General features: G+C 40.8%; 1 protein-coding gene across 4 annotated transcripts in view; it reads right to left on the bottom strand.

Moving 5' to 3' along the window:
- LOC113991446 (sodium channel protein type 5 subunit alpha-like) overlaps positions 1–14,088 on the bottom strand; it is a 215,727-nt gene that overhangs the window by 25,856 nt on the left and 175,783 nt on the right. For all 4 annotated transcript variants that reach the window (XM_027727795.2, XM_027727793.2, XM_027727796.2 and 1 more), the window contains one exon: positions 11,443–11,616. In XM_027727795.2, the coding sequence (XP_027583596.1) occupies positions 11,443–11,616 (174 nt within the window). The remainder of the gene's footprint in view (positions 1–11,442; positions 11,617–14,088) is intronic.

Here is a 14,088-nt window from a genome sequence, read left to right as displayed (position 1 = left end):
TGCACGGCGTACTTATATACTAAACCCATTCAATTAAGTAATTTAAAACTGTGGCATTATGGAGACATCATGATAGGAATAACACTGTGGCACATATTTCTGTCTCTGGTGGAAAGTTCAGCGCAGAAAACAGCCTTAACCTCACAAAGCCTTCAAGTTTCCTATCCAGAAAGGCTGGAAGTATAAAAAAAATAGTTCAATGATAGTGTGCTCAGATATAGAAATTAAGATCCATACACTCACATACCGAGGGAAGTTCATTCATCTGTATAATTGATTTGTAAAGTGAATGTATATATTTAAAAGAAAATAATCTAATACAGAGTACCCAACACCCTTCTTTGCTAGTTTCACACACAATGACTGAAAGTCAGATCTTCTCAAGGTCTTCAAACTGCCTTGATTGCTACAGGATTCCTCCCTCCTCCTGGATTTATGTCCCATAACTTCCCTTTTTCTCAAGGCAGAAGGTGTTTGGTTCAAATCCTGCAAAACCAGACTTTGGATCTGAGTGGGTTACTGTTTCATTTCCAGAGCTGTAAATGTCACCCTGAAACACATCACAGGTGCTGCTGTCCTCCTGACACAGATTTACACAGCATTAGATATCTCTTCAGAGGATTAGGTCACGAAACTGTGTGATATTTGGCAATGATTTACAAGGCTGGAGTTTGAGACAACTTGTTTAAATGCTTGGATGTTGGTTTTGAAGGTATCCCTGTCAAATTTTATTTAGAGGAGAATTTCTAACGCAAGGAGTTGGCCATTTAGACTTGATTAAAAGTGACCCGGAAGGCTATTTTTAGGGACAAAATCAAGCAGTTTTCAAAATTGGTGCTGACTGCCCCACATAAACACAGCAAAAGGTGAAGTCAGCTGTTTCTGTGACTTTTTTTCTCTGTTACGAGGCTGTGCAGCCCAGAACTGCTCCAAGGTTCTGCTTTGTGCTCTGCTCAGTATGAGAAATGTGCTGGCACCCAGAAAACACCTCTAGGGTCAATGTAACCTCCAGATTCATAATAAGGCAAACATTTTTAATCCTTTCAGTACCTGTTTGCAAATAGTTTTGCAGGTTTTTCATAAAAACCTGCCCCTGAAGGCCAGGCAGCAATGTAACACAGTGGAGAGCACATGAATCCTAAGAAAGATTAGGAATTGATAACTGTTCAAATTATTGCTGATATAACTATATGTATATAATACAGTGCTAATGAGATTGTCTGAATGTCTTGTCCGTGAGTCAGAACACTTTTTCACTAATTGCCACCTTCTTGTGGTAGTTTCACTATTTTAGGGAAATAAATCATTCTTGAGATAAGAAATATGACTTGTGTATGTGTACCCAGGTGGCACCCATGTGATGTTAGACTCCCAGTGTGCTCATGTTGGTGCTCACAGTCATTCACTAGTTACAGATATGCAGCATTTTCTGACTATTAAAATTATTCACCATGAACATACAGAGATAAATTTCTAAAATGAGTTTATATATCTTCTTTATCTGATGGTGACTTAAGTAATCACTGTTGTAAACTGATGTAAACCCAGTAAAGCCATCAGAAGAGAATTTTAAAGCAGCAGAAAAACAATTGTAAAGTAGGAAGTGTGATAATGCAGCACACTCAGGGGAAAGGGCCTTTAATCAGAGGATCACAGACTTTTTTCCCAGGGACTGATTGCATTTATAACAGTAGTGGGTTCCTTCCCACATGCATACATTTTAATAGCATATTAGTGGCATCCCTACACTCCCTAACCATGGGAGGTTACAGGGAGTCAAGGGCACAGACTTTGGGAGCAGTGTTTCACCTGAGGCTGATGGAGTTTCCTATAGCAAGAAGGTGGGTTTCAGGTGGAATAAAGGCTGCTCCTTTCTTTTTTGCATTCCTTTTCACCAGCCTAAAAGCACATCATTTCAGATAACCCACGAGCATCCACTGGATCCAGCTGGAAGCAGACCTGAGCCACTATTCCAAGGCAGATGCTACGCAGCACAGACGGTATTTTTGAATTAACCCCTGGCCACCACTGAGATGAATTAACAGCAGAGCCCAGAAAACAAGGACTTCTGCCTGAGGAACAGCAAAAATCCTCCTTTGGTGATCATATAAATACCAAAACCAATGAGAACCTCTACTAATTGCCTGCCTGCTGCAGAACACATCTGTGAGTGATGCCCTGTGAGCGATGCCCTGTGAGCGTCTGTCTTGGGGGGAAGAGGAGACCTCCTTCCTGGTATGGGCAACAGCATATGCTTTATGCAGCCAGGAATTTCATCAAATTAACCTGCTTGTTCAAATTAGAGGGGAGGGATCAGAGAAAAAAGAAAAGGACGTCTGAATGGAAGCACAGCAGCTGAGTTGAAAGCTTTGGCCACTTATTTAAATAAGCAGTTTCAGCTAATGCAGGCCCACAGTGCTTTCAAATAGCTTTTTATGTGCTCCAGGAACCTGTCTCTCCCTCTCTAATTGTGGGGGAAAAAAAAAAAAAAAAAAAAAAGTAGAGAAAGAGGAAAGAGCACTTGTTTTACTTTGAGTGTTTCTTTTCAGTCCAGCCTGGTTTCTCCTGTCCATTGCTGCCAAGGATAGGATTACCCAAAGAATTCTTCACAGTGTCTTTTAGAGCCAGGCCTGAGGTTACAAGTTGCTCCCCTTGATTTGAAGAGGACCAAAATTAAGTCTGTACCCCAAATGCAAGTTGGAAAACCTACGTTTTTCATGGAAAGGGAAATTTGCAAATAAACTGAAATACATGGAATTTCTTAAGCAATCTGAAATAAAGTTGGAAGAAAGGAGCTTGTTATGAGGCTGATATTCCCCCTGACATCCACCATTTCTGAGTAGACTTTTATTGTTGTCTTATTTTTTTAAAATATCCCTTTTCCCTTTACAGATGCTGAACTGCATGATTGCACCTGTCAATCAAGAAATTCCATGTTATGAAAGGAGGGCATAAAGTTAAAGGAAAGTCTTAAAATTAGGACACTGAAGAAACACTAAGATGACCTAAATTCCCATCTCTGCTACCTGTTTCCTTGAATCACAACCCTCACATTCAGGTAAAGAATACAAACTCCTTAGGGGGTTGGTCCATGGCATGGAGATGAAAGCGTGCCTGGAAAAGAGCTATCAAACAGCTTCTCTCACCACAGCAGTTCATTACTGCTCATGGAGTGCTCTCATGTATTATAACATGATGGGCTACACGAATGCCTAGATTAATTATAAAAAAAAAAAAATCTCCTGGAAAGCCCAGAATTATTTCTTATAACTCAGGTTTAAAAAGTTGTTTACATCATTCACTCTTTTTTTTTTTCTACAGAATATTTCTTCTTTTTTTTTTTTCCTTTTTCATGTTATTTTCTTATTTTTTTTCCCCCCATCTACTACTTAGACTAAAGCTGTGAAACTCCTTTAATATTCCATGTTCTCAGCTTTGTTCTCCTCATGTCCACGCTTTTCAGGCAATGTTTCCTTGTCAGAGGGCAGCCTTGTTGCAAACAGCATGTGTCACTTTTGTTGGGTTAAATGCTTTTAAATAAATCATCCCTGCATCCTAATTGCTTCCTGGTGGTTTCCAGAAGAACCTCTTTACGTCTTGCTGTTCTCTTAATCTGTCACCTCCTTTACACCTGCTCAGGCTTTTCTAACAGCTCCAGTCAATTCCCAAGGCAGATGGCTGCGAATCATGGATTAAACCTCAGCTAATTTCTGAGGGCGAGCCAACCCGCTGCTGTGAGCTTACATCCAGCGAGGCAGCAAACTGACTTATTGATCTGCAGCTTTCCCACCTCTCCCTTTCCAAATGGATTTTCAGCTTGTCTCCATTCACCTTTCTTACTGAAAACAGGCACCTTTGCCACACCCTAAGGTCCTGTTTTTTAACACCGGGCAGAGGGACTGCTGTGAATTTTGGGGATCACATGATGCTCCTTGATCATCCAAACCTTGGACAAGACTCAAAGTCTTTCTCCTTGTTGCAGCAGCGGTGGCTGTGCAGGTGCAGATGTCCTGAAAAGTCTGGTTTATTTATATACATATTTTTGTATACATATATATATTTATATTTATATTTATAACTACCATGATTTAGAGCAAAATAGTTTCTTCATCACCAACTATGTTCTGCTTCTCATCCAGATGCTGTGCAGAGACAGCCTGGATTTAGTTAGGGCAGCTGAAGAGGAAAGACATTCTCCCCTTAAAAAGATCTCCAAAGCCACCTCATTATTCATCCCAGGGTACCTTCTTGATGCTGACTGCTGTAGTCAGGAGTAGACAGGAATACACTTGATTATTATTTATTATGTGAAGATGGCGTTAGCATGCCAGGGGTGTGCATAGTGATCACTGAGAGAACATTTCCCTGGGGGCTCAGCCCCATCGACTCCACTGCATTTCCATCCCAGCCAGTGGGAGCTGAGGTGCTGAGCTGAAGGCATGTTTATTTCTGGGCAGGATTAGGATCAACCCTACTTATACATGACATAATGGAAAAAAAAAAGGAAAAAAAAAAGAGAAAAAATCTGTTTGGTTTGTTTCCACAAGGTGCTGTTCTGGATTTGCTTGTTTCCCTAAAGTATCTATTTAATCAGATGTTCAAAATCAATACAAAAAATACCAAGCTGATGTGGGAAATACGACCGTCTAAGCTTGAAAATCGTCGCTGTTCAGTTGGATTTTTGAACCTGATTGATCCTGATATTGTATTGAATACGCCAGAATAGAGAGGGACTCTGAGGAATTATAGGATCTCTGACTTTTGCCAGGAAGGCTAATGATAAAAGTAGGAGTACATACCACAAGCAGGAGTCTTCATTTGCCTCAGCGCAAAACACCCCAAAGACAGCCTTACCAGGGTAGGAGGCCAGCACAAGGTCTGTACACCACTAGGGCACAGCTTTCAACTTTCATCCCAATTCCTTTTATCTCTCTCCCATTAATAAGGAATCCCTGTCCTTCTGCAGGCTGCTTCTCTCCCTTCACTTCCTCCTTTTTCCTCCTCCTGACACCAGTCTCTTGAGCTGCTCCTGGCCATTCCGGATGGAGCCACAAGTGTGATGGGAAGACATTTTTTGGTCTGCAAGTTGGGGTTTCAAAGGTGCTGGTCATCAGGGAGAGGAACTGTGGAACAATCCTCCTCTGTCCCTGCAGAGTGTGTGGGACTCTGGACTGTTAAAAACAGTCTGTGTGTCCCTCCCAGCTCTGATTTCTCATGCAAGGGAGAAAATCACTGTATACGGAATTTGGCTGCTACACTCACAGTGACGGAAAGGGCCAAGCAAGCTGCATGCAAGAACTCCAGGATTTTATTCATTAGTTTCTTTTTAAGCACAGTCTTCTAAAAAAGGACATTGAAACGTGCTCCATCTTTCAATAACTTCAAGAAACAGAAATGTTTGGTAAACCTAGCTCGGCACAATCCGAGTTGAGATGGTTTTTTTTAATACCACTCTTGAAAGCTGAAATTCTCCCTCAGTAATTGAAATTCTACAGTAATTGCAGTAATTATTCATCTCCTAAACACTTTGCAAAGGTGTAGGCAGGCAGTGAACTAGGCTTACTGTGGACTTCTCTCCACACCAGCTTTTGCCATCCCTTTCGGTCTGGCTGCAGTGTGCTTTGTCCTGCTGTGCCTTGTCTGAAACTGAGCTTGTGCTTCCACTTGGCAAAGCCTGCTTGCTCCCCTTTTAGCATCTCTGTGGTAACAAACATGAGGTGCAAACCAAGATAAGACCAGACATTTGGATGTTTTTTCATGTGTTATGCTGAGATAAAGAGTGGGGTGGTAGAAGGGAGATTTGCAGCCTCAGCTGACCTGCTAACACACATTAAAACCACTTAACTTCATATGGAATTTTTTTTTTCCACTTATCCTAAATTATCCAATATGTAGTAAACTAGTTTTTTTCTTCTTTCTGTTTTTTTTCCTCTTCAAAACCAGGCTCCCTGGCTTCTGGAGAGGGAATCTCATTCTTATTAGTTATCTGGGAGGTTTATGCCATCAGAGATGCTCAGAAGAATGTGCACTAAGACATCTTCAAAAATCCCACATGCCTATTTGCTTTGCGGAACTGCAAAAAATCTAGTCAAAAAATGAACTCTGGAGTAATAATACCCCATTGTACCCATGGATTTTTGACAACTCACAGAGCGCACTAATACGTTCACTCTTAGGATGCTCCTCCAACTGACAAGCCATATTATTTTTAATTTGCCTTGGCAGTACTTTTGTCATTCTGCTCCTGTGTGCTTTTCTGAACAGAAGCTAGATGAAATTCACATGCTTTTAGGGTAATTTCCCAAGAATACAAATTGGATTTCAGTGCTGTTTGGGAACGACTCATTACAGCAGATTGTGTAATTACTGGTACAGCAAACAGAAATCACCTTGTTAATCAACAGGGAATACAGATGGAAAAAAACAATTAAAGTAATCATAAGCCATCAATATTTACTTCACACAGCAAGTTTTTAATTGTCACTTAAAGACAATCCAGCACAAGGGCATAATTTAATTCAATTTTTAACTAGGGATAAAAAGACTGTTTTAAAATGTTCATCTCAGACTCAAGGATTATTAGCTGCTTCTTAATTTGTCTGACAATAAAGTATCCAAAGCAGAAATCTTAGAACAAGTGCTTTCCAGGAAACTCTCCTATGTAATGCCCTTATTTTTGTTTAAGTGTTCAGGGAAAATGATAGTGCATTTCATGACTGAACATCCATGAGCAGTTCTCAAACAAGCAAACAGAAAATTTGGCAGCAAACAGGATATTTGGAAAGCTGCTGACTGGGGAATACAGATCCCTAGGTACAAACTCAGCAGCTCCAGGCAAACATCAGAAACATGTCGTGTTAGAATCATTCACAAAAGTTATTGTGGAGACTGAAAAATGCATATTATTTTACTTCCATAAAAGCATCTACAAAATCCTGCCTAGTGGACTTGTTGCATAACTGATTCGAGATGTCTGGCCTTCAAATCCATTGCTGAGCCTTGCTTGAGCTATTTTGCAGACAGATATACTACCAAAAGCTGTTGTGAGCCCCTGAGTTCACAGCACCAGAGCCAGCTCTCTGGGAAAAGGGATAGAAAGTGCAATCTTTATCCCTGGTGACTCAGCTGGAGAGAAACTGGTGGAGCATCAGGGCACAAAGCGAGAATTAGAGATGATCTCTCCCGCTGCTGCAGGACATAATGCAAGGACTGCCCATTGCTGGAGATGGCTGGAGAGGAAGAAGGCTGCCAGCATCCCTGAAAAAGCAATTGCTTAAGAAAATAGCTTTCTGCAAGTATCAAGTCTTGAAAGATGGGATAATCTTAGAAACAATTGGTGGAGAAACCCTCATCTTCCCTTATCTCCGAAATCAGTATGTGACAATCAGGGTTGTTTTTTTTTTAAGCCTGGATTGGAACTAACTTTTGGTCAATTAAATTGAACCCAAAAGCTGCAATGGAGATGATGGATTTGTGATGATGGACTTTTTTTTAGAGTGATGACATTAGTGCTGGTTTAAGAGGATTTTTCTGTGAATGCCACTGGCAATGAAACTTGGCTGTGACTTTTTTTTTCCGTGCATTCTTACTAATGAGATGGGACTTCACATCCCTTTCCAATGAGTTTTCTCGTGACAGCTTCTGTAGGGTTCCAGTCTCTCACCTCTGCCTTCAATGCATGAGCAGGGAGTGAAGAAGCTGTTGACTGCAACACCTCCAGTCTTTGAATGATGCTAAGCTCCAGATTGATGCCTTTCCCAAACTGACCATGCAATGGAATAATCCATCCGCTGTCAGCAGAGACTGGGACATAGCTCAGAATTAATTGGCTGAAGCTCAAACTAGATAAGCTCAAGATAATATTTATAGGTCAGAGGAAACAATTGAAAGGAACATAAACATGACACCAGTGTGCACAACTGGTGGAGTCTATGTGCCCTTTGTTTTAAACCCAGCTCTCTCTGCCTGTTGCAGGACAGGACTGGTGAGAAGCAGTTTTCATAAACATTCACTTTGAATGCCACCCACCTCCATCTCTGGCCAAGGTCAGACTCCTCATTTAATCTGCTTTGTACCAAGAGGTTTTACTCGCATGAATGCTTGGAAAATATCTATACTTTGTGAAAATATTTGCCTGTGCATCCTAGCAAAGAGGGCTGTGCATAAATACCATTCCTGATGGTGATATTGATGTCTGCCTACGCTTATATCTGCCTACACAGACATACTACGATCTCTGCTTTTCCCTCATTTGAAAAGAGCTGTTGATTGAGTGCCCACCACTCCAACTCATGAGCACAGAGAGGTGATCTCTGCAGTGTAGAAAGGAGTTACTTTTATCAGTATACTTGTTTTTTACAGGTAGGTAACATGTATAGATGGACTTTGACGATGTTTGTTCAGTATATCCAAATTCCAGCAGACATCTAAGGCATCTTTCCCAGGTGCCCTAAGTTGAAATGAGCCTGTGTTTTGTGGTTTGATTAACCCTTTCTCCTGTCCTCCCAAAGAAATATGCAGCAGTGTTGTTGATAGGACTTTATTGTATTACAACGTTTTTGAAAGTGCTTTCTTATGGTTTTTCCTACACTAGCACACTTCTTTGAGTTGTTGAGAAGCCCATTATAAGAGATCATCCTTTAGGGATTCTATATCCAGCAAAAATAGCTCTCAGTTTGTGGATTACTGGGTGTTTTGATGTTTAGGCATTGTGAGGCAGCATTTTCTTTATTAATCCACAAATGTCAGATGGAGCCTTTGCTGTTCCAGTGGCCCAAATCAGTGTCAAAGGTCTCTCAAAAGGCAGGATGTAGAAAAGATCAATATAATCCAGAAGCAATATGCTTATACCCCCTCTGGGTTAAAATCACATTTAGAAATACTGAATACTTGCAAATTTTTGAGCTGGTTTTATGAATTATTCAAAACAGAAAATAGATTCTGAGTTGCATTTGTACAATTAGAAAACACAGATGAGAGATGGTTTCACATGTCCAATCAAAAATCAACCATTGCAGCTTGAATTCTGAATACTGATACCAAACCCCTAATGAATAATTTGCAGATCAGGAATTTTTAAGTGAATAATTTTAAACAAATAAATTTGAGAAAATCAGACAACTAGTTCATCTGCTTCTTTTGGAGCAGCTAATTCATCCATTCACTCCCTTCTGCAGCTCAGTTGCAATGATTTGGTTCTCAAAGGACCGAAAAGAAAATGCAAATTGAAATAAAAAGTGTGCTGGAAAAATGATAGGATGTTACTGTGCCAATTCAGAGTAGCAGGGTGGGTTAGCAATAGGGTAGGAGAAAAGCATCTGTTAAACCTGCTAAAAATATAGTACCAGGTTCTCATAATTTGCATTGGGAAAATGTTTTCAAGGAAAGAGTGAGGCTTGGGGAAAAGCTTTATTCATTGGGAACACTAAAGAGCAAGTGATGGCCTAGAGTCAATCAACAACCAAAACAACTCAAGGGTGGAGCAACTTTTTGGTTAGATTGGGAGCTTGCAAAAAGAATATTTAAGTGTGGGTGGAACCTTTAAACATGGGTTAAGAAAACAAAACACTCAGGGTCAGTAAGAAGGCTCTGTGATTTATTTTCTGGGGACAAGGGCAGTCCCAGGGGCCTTTCTGCACAGCACTGTTTTATGTCACATGTGCTCAGATGTGTACAGGGAAAGGTGAAGCCCCTTTCCCCAGCCCACCTGTGGCTGCCTTTATAACTGTCATTATACCCACAAAATCCATCATTAAAAGGCAAACGCAGCTAATTTTTGGTGTTACATAAAGACTTTGCATTTTTTGTGTGGCGCCTGTTCCAAGGGGGTTTTTCACATGGAGGACAGAATTCAGCTTAGCTTTTGGTTTACTCTCTTTGGCATTAATGAGATGTCATGCTACAAAGTATGCATTTCTAACAAGTGTGGAACTCATTTCAAACTCTTAATGATGCAGCAGAGTTCCAAACTGCCCCAGTGAATTCACTGTGTGAACCACTGCTCCTGTCAGGAAGACCCCTACTTATTCAACATCCAGCCCTCATCCAGCCCTTCTAGTCTTCAGAAGCTCATTGAAACAATAACCCCAATATAAAATTCCTGGAAGCCCACACAATACTTTAGGTGAGTCCTATTAGTCCCATTTTTACAGATGGAGAAACCAGAAAAGCTAAGCTATGTCACTTGTCCTAAACCACAGTAAGAACAGTTTTCAGGGCTGGGCTATAACTTAGGAACTGGTGGTTTGCAATTTTGTGGTCAGATAATTAAACCAGGCCTTCCTCTTCTGCTGAAGCTAATCTGAGAAAAATGAATGCCTTCCCTTTAAGAGGCTTCCAAGCATGTATGCAAAGAAGAATTTATGACCCACAATTTATGTAAAGAATTTCCTTTTCATAAATCAATTTATTAAAGCTCTGGAGAAGCTTCCAAAGGCTCTGATCCAGCAGTGCACTTAGACATGTCCATAACTTCAAACAAGTAAATCGTCCCATTGAAGTGCTCTCCTGGGCCGGGGCCAAAGAAAGTGTTGTTCTTCCCCCGAGTCAAGGTTCACATGTAAAATGGGGAAAAATAATTCATCTGAAGTTTAATAAGTTACATAATCATGACAAACCTCTGCCAGCCTCCCACACTAATACCTCAAGCAAATAAGAAATGGCCTCGGGGAGATAATTGCCTCCTTGTTGATATGCTGTGATGAAATGTTAAGCTTCTTCTGGAGGATGTGATGTTGCTGACTTTTCCCAAATATGGGAGATCCCACATCAATTTGGAGGAGACAAACCTGGTAGTGGCAACACTCCTGGGGCATGACCTCCCTTTTGTTCAGCAATCACTTTTTAACGATTATCCGTAAATTAGGAGAAGCGTTGCAGCATTTCAAGGATTTGGAGTATTTTGTAATGTTTTGTAATAGTGAAGTCACTTTGCCAAGAGGACTTATTCACACCTTCTGCTGGACTCCTTCACTGGTAAATACTTGGGAGGCAGTACTGAACATACTGTTACGTGCTGCTGGCAGCCTCGCCAGGAAGCCACGCCAAGGACAGCTTCCCTAATCTGCTGAAAGACGTGTGTCGAGGTCATGTGTGGAGCAGTCGGAGGTAACTGGACCCTGTGCTAGCTGAGAGTGTGGAAAGAGATGTTAAACACTAAAAGAAAGAGTGAGTTCCTAGGGAAGAGAAGGGAATGTGACTCAAATTAGCAGGGTGACACCCCTACGTCGCGACACAAAGCGTTCCCCTCTGCTTTGGCACACCCATTCCTGGGGATGGACGATTACATATCAAGACCTCCTTTGAGCTTTGCCCAGGGTTGATACTCAGAGTTGGAGTGGCAGCTGTCAATTTGCAAACACAAAGCTGCCAAACTTAACAGCGTGTTCTTACCCGTTACAAAATCCAACACAAGAAGCATCGTAGTTCCAAAATGATACTTACATCCACGATAAGGAAGTCCAGCCAGCACCAGGCATTGGTGAAATACTTCTTGAAGCCATAAGCCACCCATTTCAGGAGCATTTCCAAGACAAAGATGTAAGTGAATACTTTGTCAGCATATTCCAGCATGGTTTTTATGTTTTTTCGGTCTTCAAGGTAAATATCTTCAAAGGCCTGGAAGTACAAAGGACTGATCAACAATTTCTCCTACATCATGTTGGAAAGCATGGGTGTTGTGCTGCAAGTCTGTATTTGATAACATATCATATACTGTCTGTGATTTCTGACATATTTTAATGTTACAATCAGAAGGAGGGCTCAGGCACAAACAAGACTGACCCTGACCTAAGAGAAATCTGTTCAGCTTTCCTTTATAGTGGACATAAGCTTAGCTATCTCTCTCCAGCCTCTACTGGCTGTGCTGACTAGACATCATTTGAGTGTAGAAAGAGCTTATGATCCCTGAATTTGGAAGTGTGAGTCTGTGAGCAGAGTCTCACCCCAAGCTGCCCAAGAACATCCTGCCTCAGCTCCTGTTGGCAGTGCCACTGCTATCCAGGCACCTCAGATGTCCCAGGGCATAGGATGTCTATATTTAGGAGACAGAATATGACCCTTACATTTAGCCAAATAGATCTTATTGCTAATGATGACAAATTGGGTTATTAACCTGCCTGTTATGGAGTACTGGAGTTCTCCAGCTTCTGTTCAGTCACCACATTTCAGGTAGCTACAGCTATCTGCCTCAAGAAAGGCTCATTATTATTCACTTAACAGAACAATAATGTTTTAAAGGTCAAGGTATCTATCTCTCCACCTCATCTGTCTCTCTAACTAATCTTATGCAGGGTATCATGAAAGGACTTTATCAAATACCTGCAACTTAATAACCCCTTTAAAATATTTAAGACATAAAACAATATGCCTCCTAAAAGAGAGCAAATAAAGCTGTCTCATAATTTAGCCTTCACTTTATAATGTAAGCCAAATAAAATGTAGAATCATAGTGACAGGTTTGCCCATATATGACCTTTTTTGGGATTCCTAAGTCAAGTTATGGTCTGGTTCCCCAGCTCTGCTTGTCACTGCTGTTACACAAGCCCCTGTAACCCGGATAACCCAAGCTTTGACATATTACTCTCGTCCCATCGTGTGACCCAGAGCACTTGTCAGCAAGAAACAACATTATTTGAGAGGGTCTGTGCTAATCCTCTGAATTATCTGCATTTACATATTTCCAGGTCTGTACCCACTTTCTGATGAACTTCAAAAAGTTAGCAAACACCCAGTGCCTGGAGATACAAGAAGTGTGGTACTTGTCACTCAAGCAGTCACACTGCTCGTTTGCCTGCCAGGGAACAGTAATTAAACTGACAAGAAAGCTTTGGCAGCCTGTGCCAAAGCTTGTCCATTTGTCCCCACACTTTGGGGTGACGTTTTCACTGCAACTCTGTCTCCTATCTTGCCTTCAAAAATGATATTTCAAGGGTGTGAAAGAGCTGCTGGAGAAAGCCACAGAAAACAATGCACAGATTGGAGTTTATCACTTCTCATAGGGGCTCACTCACTTTGTCAGATGACTTGCTGTACTTTGCAATTACTGCAAAAATAACAACAAACTATTTAAAGTGATTTCCTCCTCTCCCTCCTTTGCTCTCTCTATTTTCTACTAACTTATCCAAAAGTACATTGAGTTTTGTCTATGAAGAGCACACTGTGAGTCAGGAAGCAGCTTATTAAGGGATGAAAAATATGCTACCTGAACACTTCTGTACTTCTGGACAAGCTGTGGATATTACCCAAACGACAAAACTATGGTGCTTTGCATTTTTTCATGGTGACAATGCATGAAATCTTTGCCAAGAAGGGTTATGTCTTCTGCTTTGCTTTGTGTGTTAAAAGACTTAAGCAGGATACCTGCATTTATCCACAATCACTATTAAAAAATAGGTTTCCAGTTTGGGTGCTTATGGTTTAAACGCTTAAGAAAGGTTTTTGGATCTTTTGCAGATATATTCTCATGGTTTAACTACCACACAAAAATATAAACTGGCTTAAGGGTATATATAGCTCTTCTCCCTTAAGAACTTAGTATGACCTAGGGATGTAGCCAGATGAGCTCAGTTTTTGGAAGAGCTCACCCCAGAATAACAGAGGAAAAAAGTTGTGTTGCCTCCAATATCTCCAGTCCAAATACTGAAGCACAGCACTGATATGTGGGAAAATGCAGGATAATTTGCCCTTATACAGAACTGCACTGGCTAAATTGAAATTCGCAAAAACTAAATGAATGCATGCAATGAAAATTAAATGAGATTTATATTGCAGCGTTCGCTATCTAAGGCATTTTTAATTACACATGCAAGGAAGTGTATTCGTCTAAAGCATATTATAGCAAGAGACATTCCCCCTTCAAAATGTGTTCGAAAATTAACATTCTGATTCTCAAGCTGGTGCAAAAACTGTCAGACTCCATTGATTTCAGCAAAGCTGTGACAATTTTCAGCAACCTACTATTTATCCAAGTTTTTCAGCCTCTTTTACTTTTCATAATAAAATAAAATTCCCTGGGTGAAATTTTAGCCCATCCCTGGTGGACCTGGAGTACAGTCCATTACTTTCCTTTTCGCATCAACATTTATGCAT

Source organism: Pipra filicauda, unplaced genomic scaffold (genome assembly GCF_003945595.2).
Source record: "Pipra filicauda isolate LSUMZ 115617 unplaced genomic scaffold, ASM394559v2 scaffold1_size10287979_pilon, whole genome shotgun sequence".
NCBI lineage: Eukaryota > Metazoa > Chordata > Aves > Passeriformes > Pipridae > Pipra > Pipra filicauda.
This window is presented reverse-complemented; position numbering and strand designations above follow the sequence as displayed.